Below are 23,747 nucleotides of genomic sequence, written 5' to 3'. Positions count from 1 at the left end.
TCACCAGAGGCCACTGACTTTAAAACTGTGCAACAAGAGGGGGAAAGGATATCTCCTCATTAATCAAGGGTGCTCTGTCCCAGTCAGCATTGTGGAAGTTTAGAATCTGAGAAGCTCCTCACACCTAATGTCTTATCTCTGCATCACCAAGTTCCCTCTCTGACCATCACCTGATCTCTTTCAGTGTCACCCATCAGTCCCCAACCCCACACACCATGTCACTCGGCCTTTCTGTGACTACCAGTCCACCAGAAGATATTGCACGTTTCTGAAGGAAGGTGGGTTTCCATTAGTTCCTGTGTGAATAGGGTTCTTAATCAGTTCGACAAACAGAAGCTACACTTTTACATAGCCAAAGGCAAAATAAGAAATTACAGTGCTGAACAGCAGTCTGGTGAACAAAATTTACCTTATTTTTCTACTTTTAATTCTTCTTTAATCCTGGAGCAGAAACCAAATGTTTCAGTTGGAATGTGTGAATAATTGTGGCTAGAGCTTGTTGCTGAGAATTTATTTTTGAGAACCGAACTGATGTGTTAAACTATGATATTACCTTTGAGTCACGTTACTTACCACTTTGCACAGTCGATTTTAGAGTTGCTTTCAGCTAGAGCTTTCAAAACACACCTTAACCATTCCCATTGTCAAAGACATCAAGAGCAGGTGTCGAAATGTCATGTTGGAGTCTGTGAAACAGGTGAAACAGGGATTATCACCAAACATCCGGGTGACTGAATCACTTAACGTACTAAATACTTCTACTGCACTCAGCCCTCCACGAGCTAGATTGGCTAATACCTCATTTTTGACATTGGTTTGTGACTACCTTGGACAATTGGAGTAGCAGTGGAGAGTTTTGCCTACGATTGACTGGCCTCATACTCAGGACAACCAAGTTGAGCAGTTTTGGATTGAAGTTGTCAAACACATGGATCCCGCTGGGGACAAAGACTTTATTGAATTTGGGTTGTTTACTCTTTCATTGCTGTCCCTACCTTTTTGCAACACTGCAGTTCAAAGACTGTTTCTCAGGTGAACTTAATAAAAACAAAACTGCACAATAAGATGCGAGGGAACTTTTAGAAAACGTTCTTCATGTTAGGGCCTATATGCAACGACACAAATTCTCTTGTGAACAGTTTGCGCCAACAAAAGAAATGATTGCACTGGTCTCTGCTGATGTATGACCAGCACCAGAAGCATTCTACTTCCGACAAAGACAGTGAGGATGAAATGTTGCATTTCAGATACTAACAGTAACATACTAATTCAACACAACATATGGAGATTGACTACCATCATTGAATGCCATTAGAAATAAATACCATATTCATTTTACTATAGTTTTTGTACTACATTCATTTTGGTTTCCTTTGCGGATATTTTATCACCGTCATTCTGGGTTTTTTTTTGTTTTTTTTTAAAACCATTTACCATTCCTCAATCAGGATACAAGCACCAGTAAGAGGGGTGGAGGGGGGTGAATTTGATTTTCATCTCATAGCTTTGTTCCTAATGTGGACAAACTCCTGTTGTGCCTTGTAGCTTTTTTTTAAAAATAAATATCTAATTTGTACCAGATATCTAACAAAAATGTTCACTTGTTACTTGCTGTATACACCGATGTGTTAATAAAAAAACATGTTTAAAGAAGGATCGGGCTACTTTTAGGTTAGTTTTTAAGTGATATTGGGCTATGAATGCAGTAGAAATCTGGCAACTCCAGACCAGAAGGTCCATTAAAAGAGCCCAGAGGGCAGAGCTGGGCCGGAGGCAAAGCAGAAGCACTGAGGAAGAATGCAGAGGAGGGGGGCAGGAGCAGACCAGAGCCAGGAGTTGGGGCAATGCGGGAGCCAGGGCAAATCCATAGCAGGGAGCTGTGGGGCCAGAGCCAGGATAGTGGATGCCGGCCGTGGCACAAGTAACACGGCAGCGAGAACAAAGAGCAGCCGGGAAGAGCAATGCAGAGGGCCCAGCGCAGGGAGACGTTGCTCGACAGGAGGGCTTTGAAGGCTGAACTCAGAACGGGGGACAAGAACCCAATGGGATGGCAGCTGCTGGGGAGAAGGGTCCTGCCACCTAGAGCCTGAGGGCATGCGGCCACTGCCAGGATAGGTGTCTGACCTGTGGTATCACCTCAGCACAGGCTGGAGTCTTGGGCACGAGCACCAGATCGGGGAGGGAGGCAGAGAAGGGACCATGGTCCTCGCACATTTGAGAGTGGAGGGGCCTGGGAAATCCACCATTCACCACAAGCCCAGATCCTGCCCCTCCTCTTCACTCCAAGGTTACGTCTCCAGCCAGGCTGGGTAAGAGCAGCCCAAGAGCCCGGGAAGCTGTGGTGAGCAGCAGACCCTCCACTGATCTGGGGGTCGGGGGCCCAGAAGCAGCTCCTGGCCCATGTCCCTGACCCCTAGGGCAGATGAAGGGTGCGGAGCTCTCCACAGCTGCCCAGGCAGCTCTTACCACGGCCCTGATGTGGCTCTTCAGCTACTGAGTTCCCGCCTCCAGGCCAGGCCATAAGCTGGAAGCGGGTCAGAGTAAGAGCAATGTGGGCAGTTATGGGGAGACGCGGACTCTCCATCTGCTAATGGGTTGGGAGCTGATCTCGGCCCACACCACCATTCCGAGAGGCCCAGGCTCTTTGACCCAGCTCTGGCTTCCAGCCTGGCCAGTGAGGGGTATTGGGTGGAAAAGGAGGGGCAGGGGGGCTGGGCCAAGGTGCTCCGAATTTTAAGTAATACTCCATCACCCCTGGGCCTGGGACAGGTGAGGAACAGACTGTGAACTTTTCTTATGTCCCAGAGACAGCTATTTGTGGTGTCCCAGTGCCCATACATGGGTTAATCCTCAAAGGGAAGGCAGGAGAAGGGGTGCATAGGAAGAGTGCCAAGAAAACAGAGAGGGCAAGTGCTGGGGGGCTAAGGGTAGACAGACCAACTGTGCAGGGTCTGAGGGGGGAGACCTGCACTAGAGGGATGACTCCTGGCGCTGCTGCCACCATGGAAGGACTATGTGGAGCTCAGGAGTGCTGGAGGTCCTGCATCCTATAGAGGGAGGAGGAGCTACAGGAACTGGCAGCCATGACAGGGAATACCCAGAGATGGGAGCATAGAATCATAGAATATGAGGGTTGGAAGAGACCTCAGGACGTTATCTAGTCCAACCCCCTGCTGAAAGCAGGACCAATCTCCAACTAAATCATCCCAGCCAGGGCTTTGTCAAGCCTGACTTTAAAAACCTCTAAGGAGGGAGGTTCCACCACCTCCCTAGGTAACCCATTCCATTGCTTCACCACCCTCCTAATGAAATACTGTTTCCTAATATCGAGCCTAGACCCCCCCGCCCCACCACCACTGCAACTTGAGACCATTGCTCCTTGTTCTGTCATCTGCCCCCACTGTGGACAGCCAAGTTCCATCTGCTTTGGAAACCCCCTTCAGGTAGTTGAAGGCTGCTATCAAATTCCCCCTCACTCTTCTCTTCTGCAGACTAAATAAGCCCAGTTCCCTCAGCCTCTCCTCTTAAATAAGCTCATGTTCCCCAGCCCCCTTTTCATTTTCGTTGCCTTCCACCGGACTCTTCCCAATTTGTCCACATCTTTTTCGTATTGGGGAGCCCAAAACTGTTCACAGTATTCCAGATGTGGTCTCATCAGTGCCAAATAGAGGAGAATAATCACTTCCCTCCATTTGCTGGCAATACTCCTACTAATGCAGCCCAATCAGCCATCAGCCTTCTGGGCAAGAAGGGCACACTGTTCACTCATATCCAGCTTCTCGTCCACTGCAATCCCCAGGTTCTTTTCTATAGAACTTCTACTTAGCAAGTCAGTTCCCAGCTATCGCGGTGCATGGGATTCTTCCCTCAGAAGTGCAGGAGTCTACACTTGTACTTTTTGAACCTCATCAGATTTCTTTTGGCCCAATCCTCCAATTTCTCTAGGTCACTCTGGACCCTATCCCTATCTTCCAGCATATCTACCTCTCCCCCCACCTTAGTGTCATCTCTGAACTTGCTCAGTGTGCTATCCATCCCATCATCCACTTCATTAATAAAGATGATGAAAAAATATGGCCCCAGGACAGACCACAGGGGCACTCCGCTTGATACCGGCTGCCAATTAGACATAGATCAAGACTCACTGAGGCTGACGATCTAGCAGGCTTTCTATCCACCTTATAGTCCATTCATAGAATCCATACTTTTTTAACTTGCTGGCATTTATACTGTGGGAGCCGGTAACAATAGCTTTGCTAAACTCTAGATATATCACATCCACCATTTTCCACATATCCACAGCGCTAGTTATCTCATCATAGAAGTGAATCAGGTTGATTAGGCATGACTTGCCCTTGGTGAATCTATGTTGACTCTTCCAGATCAGCTTCCTCTCCTCTAAATGCTTCAAAATGGATTCCTTGAGGACCTGCTCCATGATTTTTCCAGGGACTGAGGTGAGGCTGACCGGTCTGTAGTTACCCGGATTCTCCTTCTTTCACGCCTTTTTTTTAAGGATGGGCACTAGATTTGCCCTTTTCCAATCGTCTGGAACCTCCCCTGATAGTTCTGAGCTTTCAAAGATAATGGCCAATGGCTCTGCAATCACATCAGTCAACTCCCTCAGTACCCTTGGATTCATTACATCCAGACTCACGGACCAGTGCATTTTCAGGTTTTCTAAATGGTCCTTAACCTGTTCTTTCACTACTGAGGGCTGCTCACCTCCTCCCCATACTGTGCTGCCCAGTGCAGCAGGCTGGGAGCTGACCTTGTCTGTGAAGACTGAAGAAAAGAAACCATTGAGTACTTCAGCTTTTTCCATATCACCTGTCATTAGGTTGCCTTCCCCATTCAGTAAAGGTCTCACACTTTCCCTGACTTTCTTCTTGTTGCTAACATACCTGTAGAAACCCTTCTTGTTACCCTTCACATCCCTTGCTAGCTGCAACTCCTGTTCGAAATGGAGCCCCGGTCTAGACATCAGAGAATCCACATGGGAGAGTCCCAGGGGAGCGTGAGAAGTAACTGTGGGTCTTGCACTTGGAGATGAAGGGACCTAGGTGAGCTGCATTTGGTCTGATTGTATCACTGAAGGCAGTGTGGCTGGGACACCTGGGTCTCTCAGACCAGGTGTGTGAAGTGAATGAGGTTAATCCCTGCTCGCTAGAACAGATCTCGGAGCTGCTGATCTTCTACCTGGACATAGAAGCTGCCAATAGTGGAGATCTCCTCTTCCAGGCCTTACTGCCCCACCCTCATATCCCTGCTCTGGAGACAGACGGCCTCTCACCAGATGTTGGTCCTAGCTGGTGTCAGTCTGAGTCCTTCTGGACAATGGGTACCAGGACTGGGAGCACAACAGTGCTTCTCCCACATCCATGGCCCCATTCTAGAGTAAGATAACTGTGCCCTTGTACCATGGGCAGAGACCGTAGCTAGTGAGACAGTGCGGCCCTGCCATGCACAGAGTTCATAGACAATGGATATGATTAGTAGGTGGTTACCATTGTTTGTTGGTGGGAAAATGGGAAAAGTTTGTCTAGAAATGGGTTTATTTTGAAGTTTGTTCATGCACAGGGGGATGTTTGCCTCGGAGCATAGAGGGCAGGACAGAGGGGAGTTGGTTTGTTCTTCAGACCCTGAAGGACAGCAAACAAGGGACTCCTAGCCTTGTGATCCAGAAGGCCCTGGTAGCAAGAACAGAGTTAGGATTACGGTAACCCATACAGAGCATGTTTTTACTATTGTGTATGTATGCTACAGTATCACTCAGTAAACAATGTGTGTTTTATGGAGTGGGTCTCCTAGTCTCTTAACCAAAGCCCTTCAGTGCAGAACCCCACCCTAACCTGCAGGGTAAACCCATGAAGTCACAAGACCTCATCAGACTTTCCCTGGCACTGGCCCAAAGAGCCATCAATCGATCCAGGAAGATGACACTGAACAAAGAGTTTCCTTCCAAAAATGTGAAGCCACCAAGCACACTGATGCCACGGAGCAGACTGACGTGTGACAAGGCCTGGAAATGTTGCTACTAACAGTCTTCACAGCAGGTACATTTAAAGTCTTCAGGGATTTGTGTCTGAGAGAGCAATCCACACACAGCGTTCTGCAATCAAACGCATGGGCACAAACTGTATCACCAAGGGCTGCTAAACAGGATCATGGCCCCCAGGATGGGGTCATTGTTCCCTGTAAGTTGCCACCTGCACAACAGTCCATCAAGTGCCACACACTTGATTATTACAGCTACGCACATCCTAAGCCTTGGTGACTTGTGTTTATCTTGGTAGATTCAGTCAGAGAAAGGGAGAGAGTGAAGAAAAAACCCTCTAACACCCGCTGTCTGCTGTTTGTACTTGGGTGGCTTAAGTAAGCCCTCGGGTAGCTCAGTTTGGGTGTGTGGCGCCATCTGCTGTTGTGCTGGGTGATAACAGTGCCTGGAGAGGCTTAATCACCAGCAAAGCAGTGTGAAAAAGGGCCAGCCCAGCTGGGTGGTTAGAGAGGCATAGCAGTTTCCAGGGATCCCAGACTGAACCCCGGGGCTGATAACTCGTCACACTCATACCTTCCAGAGCCCAAGTTAGGGCAACAGGACCTGTGATGCACGCATGGGGAAGAGACTGTATCCAGAACAAAAGATCAGTATATAGCAATTGTTTGATTCCTTTACCCGTGTTCCCACCCCAGCATGGTAAAACACCACAGTGAGTGGAGCAGTCCCATTGTACTAGTTCTCACACAGGATAGCACAACCCCTTTTCTGCACTGATTTCTGAAAGATCCACAGAATATTGAAATTTGATGATTACCCGATGCAGAGAGGAGATGAAATATTAGAAGAGTTTGAGCTTCCAGATATATATCCACCGTAGACCTCACAAACAGATACTGGCAAATAGCTTTGATACCAGAATCCTGGGAGAAGAAAGCCTTTTCCATGCCCTATGGCTTACTTCATTTCAAGTTCACTTCATTTTGCCTTCACAGAGTGGCATTGACTTTGCAGCGAGTAATGCACTGTATATTACAACTGCATGGGCAGTATGCAGCGGTATTCTGCTACGATCAATTGAAATGGTTTTTGGTCCCATATCTTGTGGCAGCATTTCCCACACACAGTGCAGATGGCTGTACATTACACACAGGGGAAAAAACAACAACGTCAATTGCTAGCCTGAACAACAGACTGTAAGACTCAGTTTGCCCTGACAATCTTGAGTCCCTGGTATCGGCAAATCATTTCTTCACTCCCGGGGGAGACTCTCAAGCTGAAGTTCTCCAGGGTCTATTTTCTGCTCTTCCATCTGCTCACGGAGCCAAGGGAATTGTCTGGGAGTCCTGGCCAATCTGAGAGTCTGCAGGGACTGTAGAGGGGAATCATAAAAATCGCTGCCCAGCATGGCGATGTGAGATTCATACCTTCATTCTTAAGGCTCTTCCTTCCTATCCGTAAGGAGATTTCTTCTCTCTGCTAAGCAGGATTGTGGTGAGTTGCCTGTTTCTACCTTAAAGTTAGTGCTGAGGGCTCAGGAAGGGTTCCAGGGTTCAACTCAAGAACCATCTGGGCAGGAATTCAGCAGCACGGTGACTTGAACTGTTTAAGTATTGTCAGAAACACCAAGGGATTCACTTGGTAAAATTGGAACTACTAATGTATTGGAAATAGTTTAGGCAAATATTTATTTGTATAATCAGTTCCTTGTCTTTTACTGTGTCCTTCTATCTGTCTCAGTAGCTTCCTTTTTGGGGGGGGGGGGGGGGGCTGTGTGGTTTTTCCTCTGCTTTGCTCACGTTTTCCAATTCAGCAAATTCACTGGCCTCTGAAGAAGTGAAGCCAAAACCTCTGCAACAGGTATCTGTGTTACCAGAAGGTTCACAACAAGAATGGGTCACACACTGGCCAGATTCTGCTCTCACATTCTGCCTACAGTGGGTCACTCTGATTGACATTGGACTCCCTGAGAGCAAAATCAAAGCCCATGTGTTTTGGAATCCCCATCTTTCATGCTTGGTCCCAGAATGCCACATAAACTGGGAGTTTCCTTCAGACTCTTTCTGAGCACAACAAAATAATGCCCTCGGTAGCAGGACCCACTGAGATCTATGGCACTCTTCCAACACAGCCACTCTAAATCCACATGTAGGGACCTAAATAAATGGTCTGATTTACTCCGGCCAGAAGCTGCCAGTGACTTCAACTGAAATCGTCCTGTGGCCTCTAAGGATGGGTGAGTTCATTTGGACCAAAAATAACAACTGACAAGAGTCTTGCTGAAATCTCACATTCACAGACCTACAGAACACTGAGGATAACGATTTTTTGTGTAGGGAGAGGGGTCTTCTCTCTCTGTGCTGTGGGATCTCAGGTTCTGGAGAGGACGAGAACCATGAAAATAAAAGCATGTTTCTGGCTTAGAGGAAACCAGGTGGTGTTGGAAAACTCTCCAGGGGAGGTCGCAGAATGCACAGTGTGTGTGTGATGGTGGGGAGGATGTGCGAGGGGACGTGCTGTATCCAGATCACAATGGTGTGGGGTCCTGAAAACAGTCGAAATAGGGAACAGGCATCCTGCCTAATGCACAGACCAACAAGATGTAATAAGGCCTCCTGGGGTGGGGGTGTGTGTCTCAGACACCATCGCTCATATGGACCACCCTTCCCCCATGAGCAACCCCACTACAGCCTCCTGGTAATGTCAGCAATTGCCAACATGGAAAAGCAGTCTCAGGAAGGGGAGTCTGGTTTTCTAACAGACTGCAATACGATAAAGCTTTGGGTCTTTTGAGGAAGAGTTACACGTGCTGGTTCTTTTTAGTCTCCACGTCCTCTCTTCCTCCCACCAGGTCTGTCCCTCACTCCTTCCCTGCACAGGCTGAGCCCCAGACACTGGAGTTCCCTTCACCCCTGGAGAGGCAGTTCAGACAGATCTCCCCATGCAGGCAGACAGTGAGTTTAACCTAGCCTGATGACGTATTTCTGTGAGCTGTCGCTGTGGGGTCTGGAACCTGGCTTTTGTCTGGGATGAGTGGTATCACTGTGTGGCAGTAGTGTGAATTGTGCAGATGGGGGACATAAATGGACAGGTGGGGAGCGTTCGGTGTTGTGGGACATGCGGGGGGTGTACATGGGCAGGTGGGGATTGCTGGGGGTTGTGGAGCAGGCAGGGGCTGTACACAGATAGGCAAGCAAACGCTGGGGCTGTGGGGACTGGAAGCAGGGTATACACGGACAGACGGGAAGTAATCGGGGTTGTGGGGTAGGCAGGAGGTGTTCATGTATAGGTGATCAAACGCTGGGGGTTGTGGGAGTGGGGTGTACATGGATAGGTGGTCAGCGCTGTGGGCTCTGGGGCAGACAGGGGTTACATGGCCAGGTGGACAGTACTGCTTCGTGTGGGGATGGGGAGTGTATGTACATGGAGAGGCAGACAGCACTGGTTCGTGTGGGGACTGGGAGCAGGGAGTACAGGGACAGGCGAGCAAACACTGGGTGTTGTGGGGGCAGGGAGCAACGTTTACATGGTCAGACAGCCAATACTGTTGAAACTGAATTTTCCTTTGTGATTGTTGGTCCAAGGCCAGCGCTGGGACCTTTCCTGGCCTTGAATGCATGTGGGTGGGTATCAGGGTCTCTCTTGCCTCACAAGCCACAGAGCTGCAACCTGGGTGTCACAACCTTTATTCAGTTTTGTTTCCAATTGTTGTTGTTGCTACATAACTTCAGGCATCTCACCGGTGAAAAGAACCATTGAACTTTTCTTCTCAGATGGTTCACTCTTCCATTATACTCTGACCCCCTGTCCGTACTCTCCTTCCCCATCGCAGGGTGCCCTGATTCCAACAGCACGCTGGATGCTAGTGTCTGCTTCATGCTCCCCAGTCATCCCTGGCTCCCACAACCTCCGAGCTGCTCTATGCCCACCACAACTCTTCCTCTGCAGGGGCTGAGGTGCCTCCCATCACACCTGCTCCCTTGGCTGCGGGGTAATCAGTGACTGTGTCTCACCAGTGAGAAGCTCACAAACGAATGGCAAATACCAGGGCACCTGTGCTGCTTTTCTTGTTGCACTCATAGACGCGGCATGAAGCTTCGGGGACTGCTACACAGGAACAACTCGCAAGCCGAGAAGTTTGCACATTATATAATGAGAGATGGAAACTCTGGCACATGTAAGGGCCTAGATTACTACAGCTACCATGTGCAGGAGCCACTGGCAGATGCCTGAAACAAGTGGGCCACTGGGACACAGACGTTAAACCCAGGATGCTCTGGGACCATTTCTAAGCCAGCTCTGTTAGCCATTCACGGTGACGCTTGTACATACATTCCTCAGTGCAGAGATTTTATGGGCTCAGGTTATATAATTTCTCACCTAAAATATTCATCCATGCAGTGTGTCACGGGATCCCGCAGCCTCGGGCAATACCCACCTAGTGTCCCATTTCCAGGCACCACAGTCACATGAGAATTTCTCCCCACAGGGCTAAACTCACCACTGTCACGAATAGAAAAAATGCCTTAAGTAAACTCAGGCTTGAGCATGCAGGCAAAATGCCTCCAGCTGACTCCTGGGGACATGTTCGTAGTTTCCATGGACAGAAGGGACCGTTGTGCTCATGTAGTCTGACCTCCCGCATAGCACAGGCCAGAGACCTGCCATGAAATAATTTGTGTTTGAACTAGAGAAGGTCTTTTAGAGCAGTGGTTCTCACCAAGTGTACACGTACCCCTAGGGGTGCAGAGAGGCCTTCCGGGGGGTATGTCAACTGCTCTAGATAGTTGCCTAATTTTACCACAGGCTACATGAAAAGTAGTAGCGAAGTCAGTACAAATAAAAATTTCATACAGACTTGTTTATACTGCTCTCTATACTATACACTGAAATGTAAGTACAATATGTGTATTCCAATTTATTTACTTTATAAGTACATGGTAAAAATTAGAAAGTAGCCATTTTTCAGTACTAGCGTGCTGTGTCACTTGGGTATTTTTATGTCTGATTTTGTAAGCAAGTAGTTTTTAGGTGAGGTGAAACTCGGGGTACACAAAACAAATCAGACTCCTGAAAAGGATACAGTAGTCTGGAAATGCTGAGACCCATTGTTGGAAAGAAACATCCAATCTTGGTTTAAAAATTGTTCCCATGGTTAATTACTCTCACCATTTATTAAGTGTATACCTTATTTCCCGTCAGAATGTGTCTAACTTCAACTTCCAGCCATTGGATTGTGTTAGACCTTTCTCTGCTACACTGAAGAGCTCACATTAATTATTTGTTCCCCATGTAGGTACTTATAGACTGTGACCAAGTCTCCCCTTAGCACTATAAGGCAGGTTTTCAATTCTTTACTTATTCAGTAAAAGCAGCAAAGAGTCCTGTGGCACCTTATAGACTAACAGACGTATTGGAGCATGAGCTTTCGTGAGTGAGCTTTCATGGTATTCACCCATGAAAGTTCATGCTCCAATACGTCTGTTAGTCTATAAGGTGCCACAGGACTCTTTGCTGCTTTTACAGATCCAGACTAACATGGCTACCCCTTTGTTACTTATTCAGGTGGCTCGTCTCTCAACCCTCTTTCTTGAATTGTGGACATCAAGACTGGATACAGGATTGCAGTAGCAGGCCACTAGAGTAAAATACAGAGGTAAAATAACCTCTCTGCTCCAACTTGAGGTTCCCCCGGTTATCATCCCAGGATCGCATAAGCTATTTTGCCCAAACCGTAAAAGTGGGAGTCTTATGGTTAGCTAATTATCCCTTCACAACCCCAAATCTTGCTCAGAGTCATTGTGCTTCCCGCGATTGAGACCAGCATCATTTCTCAGACAAAGGTGGGTGCCTGCAAGAAAGTGTCTCACCAAAAGAAAGTGGGGAGGTAACAGAGGTGCAGTCCTGTAGCCCTAAATACCAAGACCCTTGTGCCCTTCATGCCCATTCTGTTGAGCACAAAGTCATAGCCCAGCAGGATAATGTCTGTTTCCATGGGGGAAACTTGAATCCTTTCCAACATAGGAATTGCATCATGGATCAGGCCTATGGTCCATCCAGTCCAGTGTCTTCCATCTGACAGTGACAGTGGCCAGTGCTGTAGAAGAAGGTGTTAGAAACCCAGCAGTGGGTAGATGAGGGGATGAATTGACTATCAGGAGGTTGTTACCCTAATGCCTAACTGCTAGAGATTGGCTTGTGCCCTGAAACACATTGGCTTATGGGCTTTCCAAAATATTTATTTAGCTGTTACTATTGTAACTGGATAGTCTCACTATCCATGTAAATGTCCAAATACTTCCTGATCCTTGCTTAGCTCATGGACCCAATTATGTCTTGCGACAATGAGTTCCTCAGTCTAATTAGGCATCAAGTGAAGAAAGCATTCTTTTTTTATCTGTTTTGAATTTGCCACATTTCAGTTTAACTGAATGTCCTCTTTTGATCTTGTGTTATCTACCAGTCATCCCTCTGAAACTTGTCTATCAGTCAGTAATTTATAGACTTTTCTCATATCCCCTCTTATTCATCTCCTTTGTGAGGTAACAATCCCAGTCTCATCAATAAGAAGAACAGGAGTACTTGTGGCACCTTAGAGACTAACAAATTTATTAGAGCATAAGCTTTCGTGGACTACAGCCCACTTCTTCGGATGCATATAGAATGGAACATATATTGAGGAGATATATATACACACATACAGAGAGCATAAACAGGTGGGAGTTGTCTTACCAACTCTGAGAGGCCAATTAATTAAGAGAAAAAAAAACTTTTGAAGTGATAATCAAGCTAGCCCAGTACAGACAGTTAAGAAGTGTGAGAATACTTACAAGGGGAGATAGATTCAATGTTTGTAATGGCTCAGCCATTCCCAGTCCTTATTCAAACCGGAGTTGATTGTGTCTAGTTTGCATATCAATTCTAGCTCAGCAGTCTCTCTTTGGAGTCTGTTTTTGAAGTTTTTCTGTTGTAATATAGCCACCCGCAGGTCTGTCACTGAATGACCGGACAGGTTAAAGTGTTTTTGAGTATTTTGATTCCTGATGTCAGATTTGTGTCCATTAATTCTTTTGCGTAGAGACTGTCCGGTTTGGCCAACGTACATGGCAGAGGGGCATTGCTGGCACATGATGGCATATATCACATTGGTAGATGTGCAGGTGAACGAGCCCCTGATGGTATGGCTGATGTGATTAGGTCCTATGATGATGTCACTGGAATAGATATGTGGACAGAGTTGGCATCGGGGTTTGTTACAAGGATAGGTTCCTGGGTTAGTGGTTTTGTTCAGTGATGTGTGGTTGCTGGTGAGTATTTGCTTTAGGTTGGGGGGTTGTCTGTAAGCGAGGACAGGTCTGTCTCCCAAGATCTGTGAGAGTAAAGGATCATCTTTCAGGATAGGTTGTAGATCTCTGATGATGCGCTGGAGGGGTTTTAGTTGGGGGCTGAAGGTGACAGCTAGTGGTGTTCTGTTATTTTCTTTGTTGGGCCTGTCTTGTAGGAGGTGACTTCTGGGTACTCGTCTGGCTCTGTCAATCTGTTTTTTCAATCTGTCAATCTTCTTTTTGCGGATACAGACTAACACGGCTGCTACTCTGAAAAGTCTCATCAATCTCTCTCTATATGAGAGTTTCCCCAGGCCCTTGATCATTCTCGTTGCTCTTCCGTGAACCCCTCTGGCTCTGCAATACCCTGTGTGAGAATGTGCCCAGTACTACACAGAAGAGTCCAGAGGAGGGTAAAACATTGATTGACTGATCTCATGGCATTGTATTTTCTGTAAGATTCCCCATCCCACTGTACAGTGATTCCCAGATCCCTGTACTAAATTCATATAGTTAAATTAGAACCTCATAAGAAGTTTGAGAAGTACAAATTTTCCCCTCCAATTCCCTCCAGTTATTGACATCTAAGTTTCTCTGCCATCATGCCGCCCATTCACCTGGCTTGGTTAGCTCCTTCTGAGGACTTCTCTGCACCTGAGTATGACCTCAATATACTGGTGCCTTCAGTAAATGTTCCCACCTCACTGCTCACCCCCTTTTCTAGATTGTTAATAACTATAAAATATTTACCATGCTATTTCTTATAAACTGTGTAAACCCCCTTGCTTTGCTTCTCTCCCTTCACAGGCACGTTGAACATTTCTGAGCCCGATCAACGCATCAGCTATCTCATGGCAGCTTTCAACCTCACCCCCTCTGAACCTGCACCATTTATCCTAATGGGCATCCCAGGCCTGGAAGTAGCCCATATGTGGATTTCCATCCCTTTCTCTACATTCTACATTATCAGCTTGTTTGGAAATTTCATGCTTCTGTTTATCGTAGGCAAAGAGCAGACCCTGCACAAGCCGATGTACCTGCTGCTCTGCATGCTGGCGCTCACAGACATCGGCATGTCTACCTCCGTTATGCCAAAGGCACTGTGTATATTATGGTTCAATCTGAAAGGCATTACTCTGGGTGGCTGCCTCACCCAGATGTTCTTCATTCACGCAGTTTCTGTTATGCAGTCAGCCGTCCTCGTGACAATGGCCTTTGATCGTTACATTGCCATATGTAACCCTCTGAGATATGCCACAATTCTCACCAATGCACGAATAGCTAAACTAGGGCTTGTGGGTTTGACAAGAGCTGTTCTCTTCATTCTGCCAATGCCCCTACTTGTGAGCAGGCTCCCATTCTGTGCCAACCGCATTATCCCCCACACGTACTGCGAGCATATGGCTGTGGCGAAGATATCATGTGGGGACTTCACAGTCAACAGGATGTACGGCTTGGTGGTAGCATTTGTGGTCATTGGGTTGGACCTGACGCTCATTGCCCTGTCCTACAGTCTGATCATCAGGGCTGTCCTCAGAATTTCCTCCAAGAAAGCCCACCAGAAAGCCCTTAACACCTGCACATCCCACATCTGTGTGATGCTGATGTCTTATACTGCCTGCCTCTTCACCTACCTGACACAGAGGTTTGGTCAGGGAATTGCTCCCCATGTGCATGTCACCTTCGCTAACTTCTATCTCCTTGTCCCCCCGATGCTCAACCCTATCATTTATGGAGTCAAAACCAAAGAGCTTCGTGATAAAGTGGACAAATACACCTGCAGAAGGTAATTGCTGGTGGCCACTGACTTTAAGGCTGCGCGAAAAGAGGGGGAATGGACATCTCCTCATTAATCAAGAGTGCTCATCCCTGTGGAAGTTGAGAGTCTGAGAAGCTTCTCACACCTAACATCTTATCACTCCATCACAAAGCAGTGCTCTCTCCGATGTCGAGTTCCCTCTCACTGATCATCACCTGATCTCTTTCAGTGTCACCCATCAACCCCCGATCCCACACACCCTGTCACTCAGCCTTTCTGTGACTACCAGACCACCAGAAGATACTCCACTTTTCTGACAGAAGGTGGGTTCCTGTGTGAATGGGTTTCTTAATCAGTTAGACAAACTGAAGCTACACTTTTACATAGCTAAAGACAAAGAAAGAAACTACAGTGCTGAGCAGCGATATGGTGAACAAAATTTACCTGATTTTTTTCTACTTTTAATTCTTCTGTAATCCTGGAGAATAAAGCAAATGTTTCAGATGGAAAGTGGAAAGATAGTAAAGTTGCTGCAGGAATTGGGGCTAGAGCATGTTGGTTGGAGTTGTGAAACTGTGTGTTGTTGAGAACAGGACTAATGTGTTAAACTGTGATATCACCTTTGTTTCACATTACTTACCACTTTGCACAGTCAATTTTAGACTTTCTTTCAGCTGGACCTTTCAAAACACACCTTAACCATTCCCATTGTCAAAGATATCAAGAGCAGGTGTCAAAATTTCATGTTAGAGTTTGTGAAACAGGTGAAACAGGGATTATCACCAAACATCTGGATGATTGAATCACTTCCAGCACTAAGTCCTTCGACTGCACTCGGTTCTGCACGAGCTAGATTGGCTAATATCTCATATTTGCCATTGGTTTGTGAACACCTTGGACAACTGGAGAAGTAGTGGAGAGTTTTTCCTATGGATCACTGGCCTCATACTCAGGACAAACAAGTTGAGTAGTTTGGGGTTGAAGTTATCAGACACATGGATGCCGCTGGGGACAAAGACTTTATTGAACTTGGCTTGTGTGCGCTTTCTTTGCTGTACCTACCTTTTTGCAACACTGCAGTTCAAAGAATGTTTCTCAGATGAACTTGATAAAAACAAAACTGCACAATAAGATGCAAAAGGAACTTTTAGAAAACATTCTTCATGTTAAAGCGTATATGCAACGACACAAATTCTCTTGTGAACAGTTTGCACCAACAAAAGAAATGATTACACTGGTCTCTGCTGATGTATGACCAGCACCAGAAGCATTCTACTTCTGATGAAGACAGCGAGGATGAAATGTCGCATTTCAGAGACTAACAGTAACAAACTAATTCAACACAAAATATAGTCAATGACTACCATTAGTGAATGCCATTAGAAATAAATACCATAATAATTTTACTATAGTTTTTGAACTACATACATTTTAGTCTCCTTCTGGGTTGTTTTATCACCATCATTCTGTGTTTTTGTCTGAAACATTTACCAGTCCTCAATCAGGATACAAGTACCAGTAGGTGGGTTTTGAATTTGATTTTCATCTCATAGTTTTGTTCCTAAGCTGGACAAACTCCTGCTGTGCCTTGTACCTTTTAAAAAAAATATATCTAATTTGTACTAGGTATCTAATGACATTTTTCACTTCTTACTTGATGTATACACCAATGTGTTAATAAAAAAAAAGCTTTGCTTAAGGAAGTGGACTGGGCTATTATCAGATTAGTTTTTAAGTGATATTGGGCCATGAATGCAGTAGAAATCTGGCAACCCCAGACCAGAGGGTCCAGAAAAACAGCCCTGAAGGCAGAGCTGGGCTGGAGGCAGAGCAGCAGCACTGAGGAAGAAGGCAGAGGTGGGGAGCAGGCGCAGACCAAAGCCAGGGGTTGGGGCAGTGCAGGACCCAGGGCAAGACTATAGCAGGGAGCTGCAGGGCCGTGGATGCCAACCGTGGCAGAAGTAACATGGCAGCTGAGAACAAAGAGCAGCTGGGAAGAGCAAGGGGAGGCCACGTGCAGAGGGCCCAGCCCAGGGAGATGTTGCTCGACAGGAGGGCTTTGAAGGCCGGACTCAGAAGGGGGGACATGAATCTGATGGGAGATGCTGGGGAGAAGGGTCCTGCCGCCTACAGACTGAGAGAATGCCAGGATAGGTGTCTGACCTGCGGAGGCTGGAGTCTTGGGCAGGAGCACCAGATGGGGGAGGCTGGTGGAGAAAGGACCATTGTCCTCCCACTTTTGAGAGTGGACAGGCCTGGGAAATCCACCATTCACCCCAGGCCCAGCCCCCTACCCCTCCTCTTCACTCCGAGGTTACGCCCCCATCCAGGCCAGAAGCTGGAGCCCAAGCCGGGTAAGAGCAGCCCAGGAGCCCAGGCAGCTGAGGGGAGCTGCAGAGTCTCCACCTGCCCAGGGTAGGGGGGGCCCAGGAGCAACCCCTGGCCCATGTCCCTGCCCCCTGGATCCCCCCCACCTAGGGGAAATGGAGGGTCTGCAGCTCCCCACAGCTGGCTGCAGCTCTTTGGTGACTGAGGTCCCACGTCCAGGCAAGGCCAGAACCTGGAGGTGACTCAGTGTACGCCATGTGGGCAGCTGTGGGGAGCCACGGACCCTCCATCTGCTCTGGATGGGACTTTCCACTGGGTGGGGGTATCTGTGGTGTCCTGGTGCCCATAGGTGGGTGAATCCTCAGAGGGAAGCCAGGAGAAGGGCTGCATAGGAGGAGTGCCAAGAAAACAAAGAGGGCAAGTGCTGGCGGGGGCTAAAGGTAGACAGCCCAACTGTGCAGGGTCTGAGGGGGAGACGTGTGTTACAGGGATGATTCCTGGCTTTGCTGCCACCGTGGAAGGACTATGTGGAGCCCAGGAGTGCTGGAAGCCCAGCAGCATATGGAGGGAGGAGGAGCTACAGGAAGTGGCAGCCATGACAGGGAATATCCAGAGATGGGGGCATAGATTCATAGAATCATAGAATATTAGAGTTGGAACAGACCTCAGGAGGTCATCTAGTCCAACCCCCTGCCTCAAAGCAGGACCAACACCAACTAAATCATCCCAGCCAAGGCTTTGTCAAGCCAGGCCTTAAAAACCTCTAAGGATGGAGATTTCACCACCTCCCTAGGTAACCCATTCCAGTGCTTCACCACCCTCCTAGTGAAATAGTGTTTCCTAATATCCAACCTAGACCTCCCCCACTGCAACTTGAGACCATTGCTCCTTGTTATGTCACCTGCCACCATTGAGAGCAGCCGAGCTCCATCCGCTTTGGAACCCCCCTTCAGGTAGTTGAAGGCTGCTATCAAATCCCTCCTCGCTCTTCTCTTCTGCAGACTAAATAACCCAGTTCCTTCAGCCTCTCCTCATAAGTCATGTGCTCCAGCCCCCTAATCATTTTCATTGCCCTCCTTTGGACTCTCTCAAATTTGTACACATCCTTTCTGTAGTGGGGGGCCCAAACCTGGACAAAATACTCCCAGTATGGCCTCACCAGTGCTGAATCAAGGGGAATAATTACTTCCCTCGATCTGCTGGCAATGCTCTTACTAATGCAGCCCAATGAGCTGTTAGCCTTCTGGGTAAGAAGGACACACTGCCGACTCATATCAAGGTTCTCATCCACTGTAATCCACAGTTCCTTTTCTGCAGAACTGACATTTAGCAAGTCAGTCACCAGCTTGTAACAGTGAATGGGATTCTTCCGTCCTAAGTGCAGGACTCTGCACTTGTCCTTGTTGAACCTCATCAGATTTCTTTTGGCCCAATCCTCTAATTTGTCTAGGTCACTCTGGATCCTATCCCTACCCTCCAGCATATCGATCTCTCTCCCCACCTTAGTGTCATCTCTGAACTTGCTCAGGGTGCAATCCATCCCAAGATCCAGTTCATTAATAAAGATGATGAACAAAATGGCCCCAGGACAGACCCCTGGGGCACTCCGCTTGATACTGGCTGCCGACTAGACATTGACCCATTCATAACTACCAGTTGAGCCTGACAATCTAGCCAGGTTTCTATCCACTGTATAGTCCATTCAAACAATTCATACTTTTTTAACTTGCTGGCAAGTATACCATGGGAGACGGTAACAAAAGCTTTGCTACAGTCTGGATATATCATGTCCACAGCTTTCCACATATCCATAGAGGCAGTTATCTCACCATAGAAGTGAATTAGGTTGGTCAGGCATTACTCGCCCTTGGTGAATCCATATTCACTGTTCCTAAACACCTTTCTCTCCTCTAAGTGCTTCAAAATGGATTCCTTTAGGACCTGCGCCATGATTTTTCCAGGGACTGAGGTGAGGCTGACCGGTCTGTAGTTCCCCAGAATCTCCTTCTTCTTTTTTTAAAGATGGGCACTATATTTGCTTTTTTCCAATCAACCGGGACCTCCCCTGATCATTCTGAATTTTCAAAGATAATGGCCAATGGCTCTGCAATCACATTAGCCAACTCCCTCACCACCCTTGGATACATTAGATCCAGGCTCATAGACTTGTGCATGTCCAGGTTTTCTAAATGGTCCTTAACCTGTTCTTTCACTACTGAGGGCTGCTCACCTCCTCCCCATACTGTGCTGCCCAGTGCAGCAGTCTGGGAGCTGACCTCGTCTGTGAAGACTGAAGAAAAGAAACCATTGAGTACTTCAGCTTTTTCCATATCACCTGTCATTAGGTTGCCTCCCCCATTCATTAAGGGTCCCACACTTTCCCTGACCTTCTTCATGTTGCTAACATACCTGTAGAACCCTTCTTGTTACCCTTCACATCCCTTGCTAGCTGCAATTCCAATTGTGCTTTGGCCTGCCTGATTACACCCCTGCATGCTTGAGCAATATTTTTATACTCCTCCCTAATCATCTGTCCAAGTTTCCACTTCTTGCAAGCTTCCTTTTTGTGTTTAAGCTCACCAAAGATATCTGTTTTAAGCCAATCTGGTCACCTGCCATATTTGTAATTTTTTCTGCACATTTGAATGGTTTGTTCCTGTGCCCTCAATAAGGCTTCTTTAAAATACAACCAGCTCTCTTAGACTCCTTTTCCCCTCATATTAGCTTCTGAGAGTGTCCTGCCCATCAGTTCCCTAAGGCAGTCAAAATCTGCTTTTCTGAATTTCAGGATCCATCTTTTACTACTCTCCTTTCCTCCTTTTGTCAGGATCCTGAACTCAACCACCTCAGGGTCGCTGCTGCCCAGGTTGCCACCCACTTCTATTTCCCTACCAATTCTTCCCTCTTTGTAAGCAGCAGGTCAAGGGGAACATGGCCCCTTGTTGGTTCCTCCAGCACTTGCACCATGAAGTTGTCCTCAGCAGTCTCCAAATACTTCCTGGATTGTCTGTGCATTGCTGTATTGCTCTCCCAGCAAATGTCAGGGTGATTGAAGTCCCCCATGGGAACCAGGCCCTGCGATCTGGAAACTTCTATTAATTTTCCGAAGAATGCCTCCTGTTCCTCATCCTCATGGTCTGGTGGTCTATAGCACACTCCCACCATGACATCACCCGTTTTGCTCTCACCTCTAAACTTAACCCAAAAACTCTCAATAGGTTTTTCTAGTTTCATACTGGAGCTCTGAGCAATCATACTGCTCCCCTACATACAGTGCAACTCCTCCACCTTTTCTCCCCTGTCTGTCCTTTCTAAACAGTTTATACCCATGCATGACAGTGCTCCAGTCATGTGAGCTACTCCACCAAGTCTGTTATTCCAATCACAGCATAGTTCCTTCACTGTGCCAAGACTTCTTATTCTTCCTGCTTGTTTCCCAGGCTTCTTGCATTTCTGTAGAGGTGTGACAGATTTCAGTTACCAATCTGCCTGAGGCGTGTGGCTAGATCACAAGAAAAGAGCTATGATTTCAATAAACCATACAGAGCACGATTTTACTATTGTGTATGGATGCTTAAGTATCACTCAGTAAATGACGTGTGTTTTCTGGATAGGGTCTCCTAGTCTCTTAACTAAAGCCCCTCGGTGCAGAACCCCACCGTTACCAGCAGGGTAACACCATGAAGTCACAAGATCTCATCAGACTTTCCCTGGCACTGGCCAAAACAGCCATTAACTGACCCAGGAGGACGACATTCCACACAACGTTTCCCTGCAACTATAGGGGAGGTCTGTTTCTGTAGGGTAATCATCAAATTTCAATATTGTGTTGATCTTTCAGAAACTGATGCAGAAAAGTGGCTGTGCTACCCTGTGTCAGAATTAGTACAATGGGACTTCTCCACTCACTGTGCTGCTTTACGTTGTTATGCCCTGCTCGGGGGAGAACACAGTGGACAAGGAATCAAACAACTGCTATATCTGGATCTTTTGTTCTGGATACAGTCCCTGCCCTATGCTTGCATCACAGGTGCCTGGGGACCTAATTTCTTACCCAGCATAGTTCGTGGGTAAGAACCTCACTTCTTCAGATGCAAGTCACTTGCATCTGAAGAAGTGAGGTTCTTACCCATGAAAGCTTATGCTCCCAATACTTCTGTTAGTCTTAAAGGTGCCACAGGACCCTCTATTGCCCTATGCAGAGAGGAGAGGAAATATTAGAACAGTTTGAGCCTCCATATATGTAGCCATTTTAAACCAGTATCCTGGAAGAAGAAAGCCTTTCCCACACCCTATTGCTGGCATTAATTAAGAATCACTTCATTTGCCCTTCACAGAGTGGCATTGACTTTGCAGAGGCTAATGCACTGTATATTACAACTGCATGGGCAATACGCAGCAGTATGCTGCTACGATCAATTGAAAATGGTTTTTGGTTCCGTGTCTTATGGCAGTATAGCCACACACAGTGCAGATGGCAGTACATTACACACAGGAAAAAAAAACCCATTGTCAATTGCTAGGCTGAACAACAGTGTGCAAGTCTCAGTTTGCCCTGACAATCTTCAGCCCCTGATATCGGCAAATCATTTCTTCACTCCCAGGGGAAGCTCTCAAGCTGAAATTCTCCAGCGTCTATGTCCCACTGCTCACGGAGCCAAGGGAGTTTTCCAGGAATCCTGGCCAACCTGAGAGTCTGCAGGGACTGTACAGGGGAATCATAAAGATCACTGCCCAACATGTCGAATAGATTTCTTCTTTCGGCTGAGCGAGATTATGGTGAGTTGCTTGTTTCTGCACTAAAGTTAGTGCTAAGGGCTCAGGAAGGGTTCCAGGGTACAAGTCAAGAACCATCTGGGCAGGAATTCAGCAGCACGGTGATGTGAACTGTTTAGTATTGTTAGAAACACCAAAGGATTTACCTGATAACATTGAAACTACAAATATACTGGGAATAGTTTAGACAAATAATTGTTTTTAAGAAAATTCCTTGTCTCTTACTTTGTCCCTCTATCTGTCTCAGTAATTTCCTTTTTTGGCCGGTGTGATTTTTCTCTGGTTCATTAATTTTCTCCAATTCAGCGACTTCACTGACCTATTAGGAAGTGCAACCAAAGCCTCTGCAATGGGTATCTGTGTTACCAGAGAGTTCACAACAAGAATGGGTCACACACTGGCCAGATTCTGCTCTCACATTTGACCATCACTGGGTCACTCCAGATTGACGCTGGCCTCCCTGAGAGCCAAATCAGGGCCCATGTGTTTTGGAATCCCCATCTTTCATGCCTGGTCTCAGAACACCACATAAACTGGGGGTTTCCTTCACAATCTTTCAGCGCTCTCACAGAAGTGCTCTCTCTGTAGCAGGACCCAAACAAGTGATTTTTGCAGCTTGTAGCCAAAAGTTAAAAACTCAGGGTGAATCTCGTCCCATTGAGATCTAATGGGCTGCAATACGTTAAAGCTTTGTTTCGCTTTGAGGAGGAGTTACTCATGCTGGCTCCTTTTAGTCTCCACGTCCTCTGTCCCTCCCACCGGGTCTGTCCCTTTCTCCTTCCCTGCATAGGCTGACTGCTGCTGGGGTTCCCTTCACCCCCGGAAAGGCAGTTCAGGCTGATCTCCCCCTTTTCCCCGGTGCAGGCAGACACTGAGTTTAACCTCGTCTGAGGAGATATTTCTGTGAGCTGTTGCTGTGGGGTCTGGCACCTGAGTGAGGGGTATCGCTGTGTGGCAGGGATGGAAGTTGTGCCGGGTGGGGACCTGCCCTGTCAAGTCACAGAACTGCAGCCTGGGTGTCACCACCTGGACATTCTATAACAGATTTAAAAGTAGCCAAACTTGAACAAAAAAACCTCAGAACCAGACTTCAAAGAGAAACGGCAGAACTAAAATTCATTTGCAAATTTTACGCCATTAATCTGGGCTTGAATAGGGACTGGGAGTGGCTGGCTCATTACAGAAGCAACTTTTCCTCTCCTGGAATTGACACCTCCTCATCAATTATTGGGAGAGGACGACATCCACCCTGATTGAATTGGCCTTGTCAACACTGGTTTTCCACTTGTGAGGTAGCTCCCTTCTCTTCAGGTGTCAGTATAACAGTGCCTGCATCTGTAATTCTCACTCCATGCATCTGAAGAAGTGGGTTTTTTACCCACAAAAGCTTATGCCCATATAAATCTGTTAGTCTTTAAGATGTCACTGGACTCCTTGTTGTTTTTGTGGATACCGACTAACACGGCTACCCCTGGAGGTTTATCAAATATAACTATTTGTTATAATTGTTATAAAGTGTGTAATCCCCTTGCTGTGCTTCTCTCTCTTCACAGGAACCTTG

General features: G+C 47.0%; 1 protein-coding gene across 1 annotated transcript; it reads left to right on the top strand.

Moving 5' to 3' along the window:
- The first annotated feature begins 14,138 nt into the window (after positions 1-14,138).
- On the top strand, positions 14,139-15,113 carry LOC135984373 (olfactory receptor 52N2-like). Its single transcript, XM_065599422.1, has one exon. The coding sequence runs from the start codon at positions 14,175-14,177 to the stop codon at positions 15,111-15,113; it is 939 nt and encodes a 312-aa protein (XP_065455494.1). The 5' UTR covers positions 14,139-14,174.
- Positions 15,114-23,747: the final 8,634 nt, after the last annotated feature.

The sequence above is a fragment of the Chrysemys picta genome, chromosome 1 (assembly GCF_011386835.1).
Source record: "Chrysemys picta bellii isolate R12L10 chromosome 1, ASM1138683v2, whole genome shotgun sequence".
Taxonomy (NCBI): Eukaryota; Metazoa; Chordata; order Testudines; family Emydidae; genus Chrysemys; species Chrysemys picta.
Note: the sequence above shows the minus strand (reverse complement) of the source record. Positions and strands in the feature narration are given on the sequence as shown.

Excerpts from the sequence above, each read along its gene's own strand:
- LOC135984373 (XM_065599422.1), top strand. The coding sequence starts at position 14,175 with ATGGCAGCTTTCAACCTCACCCCCTCTGAACCTGCACCATTTATCCTA.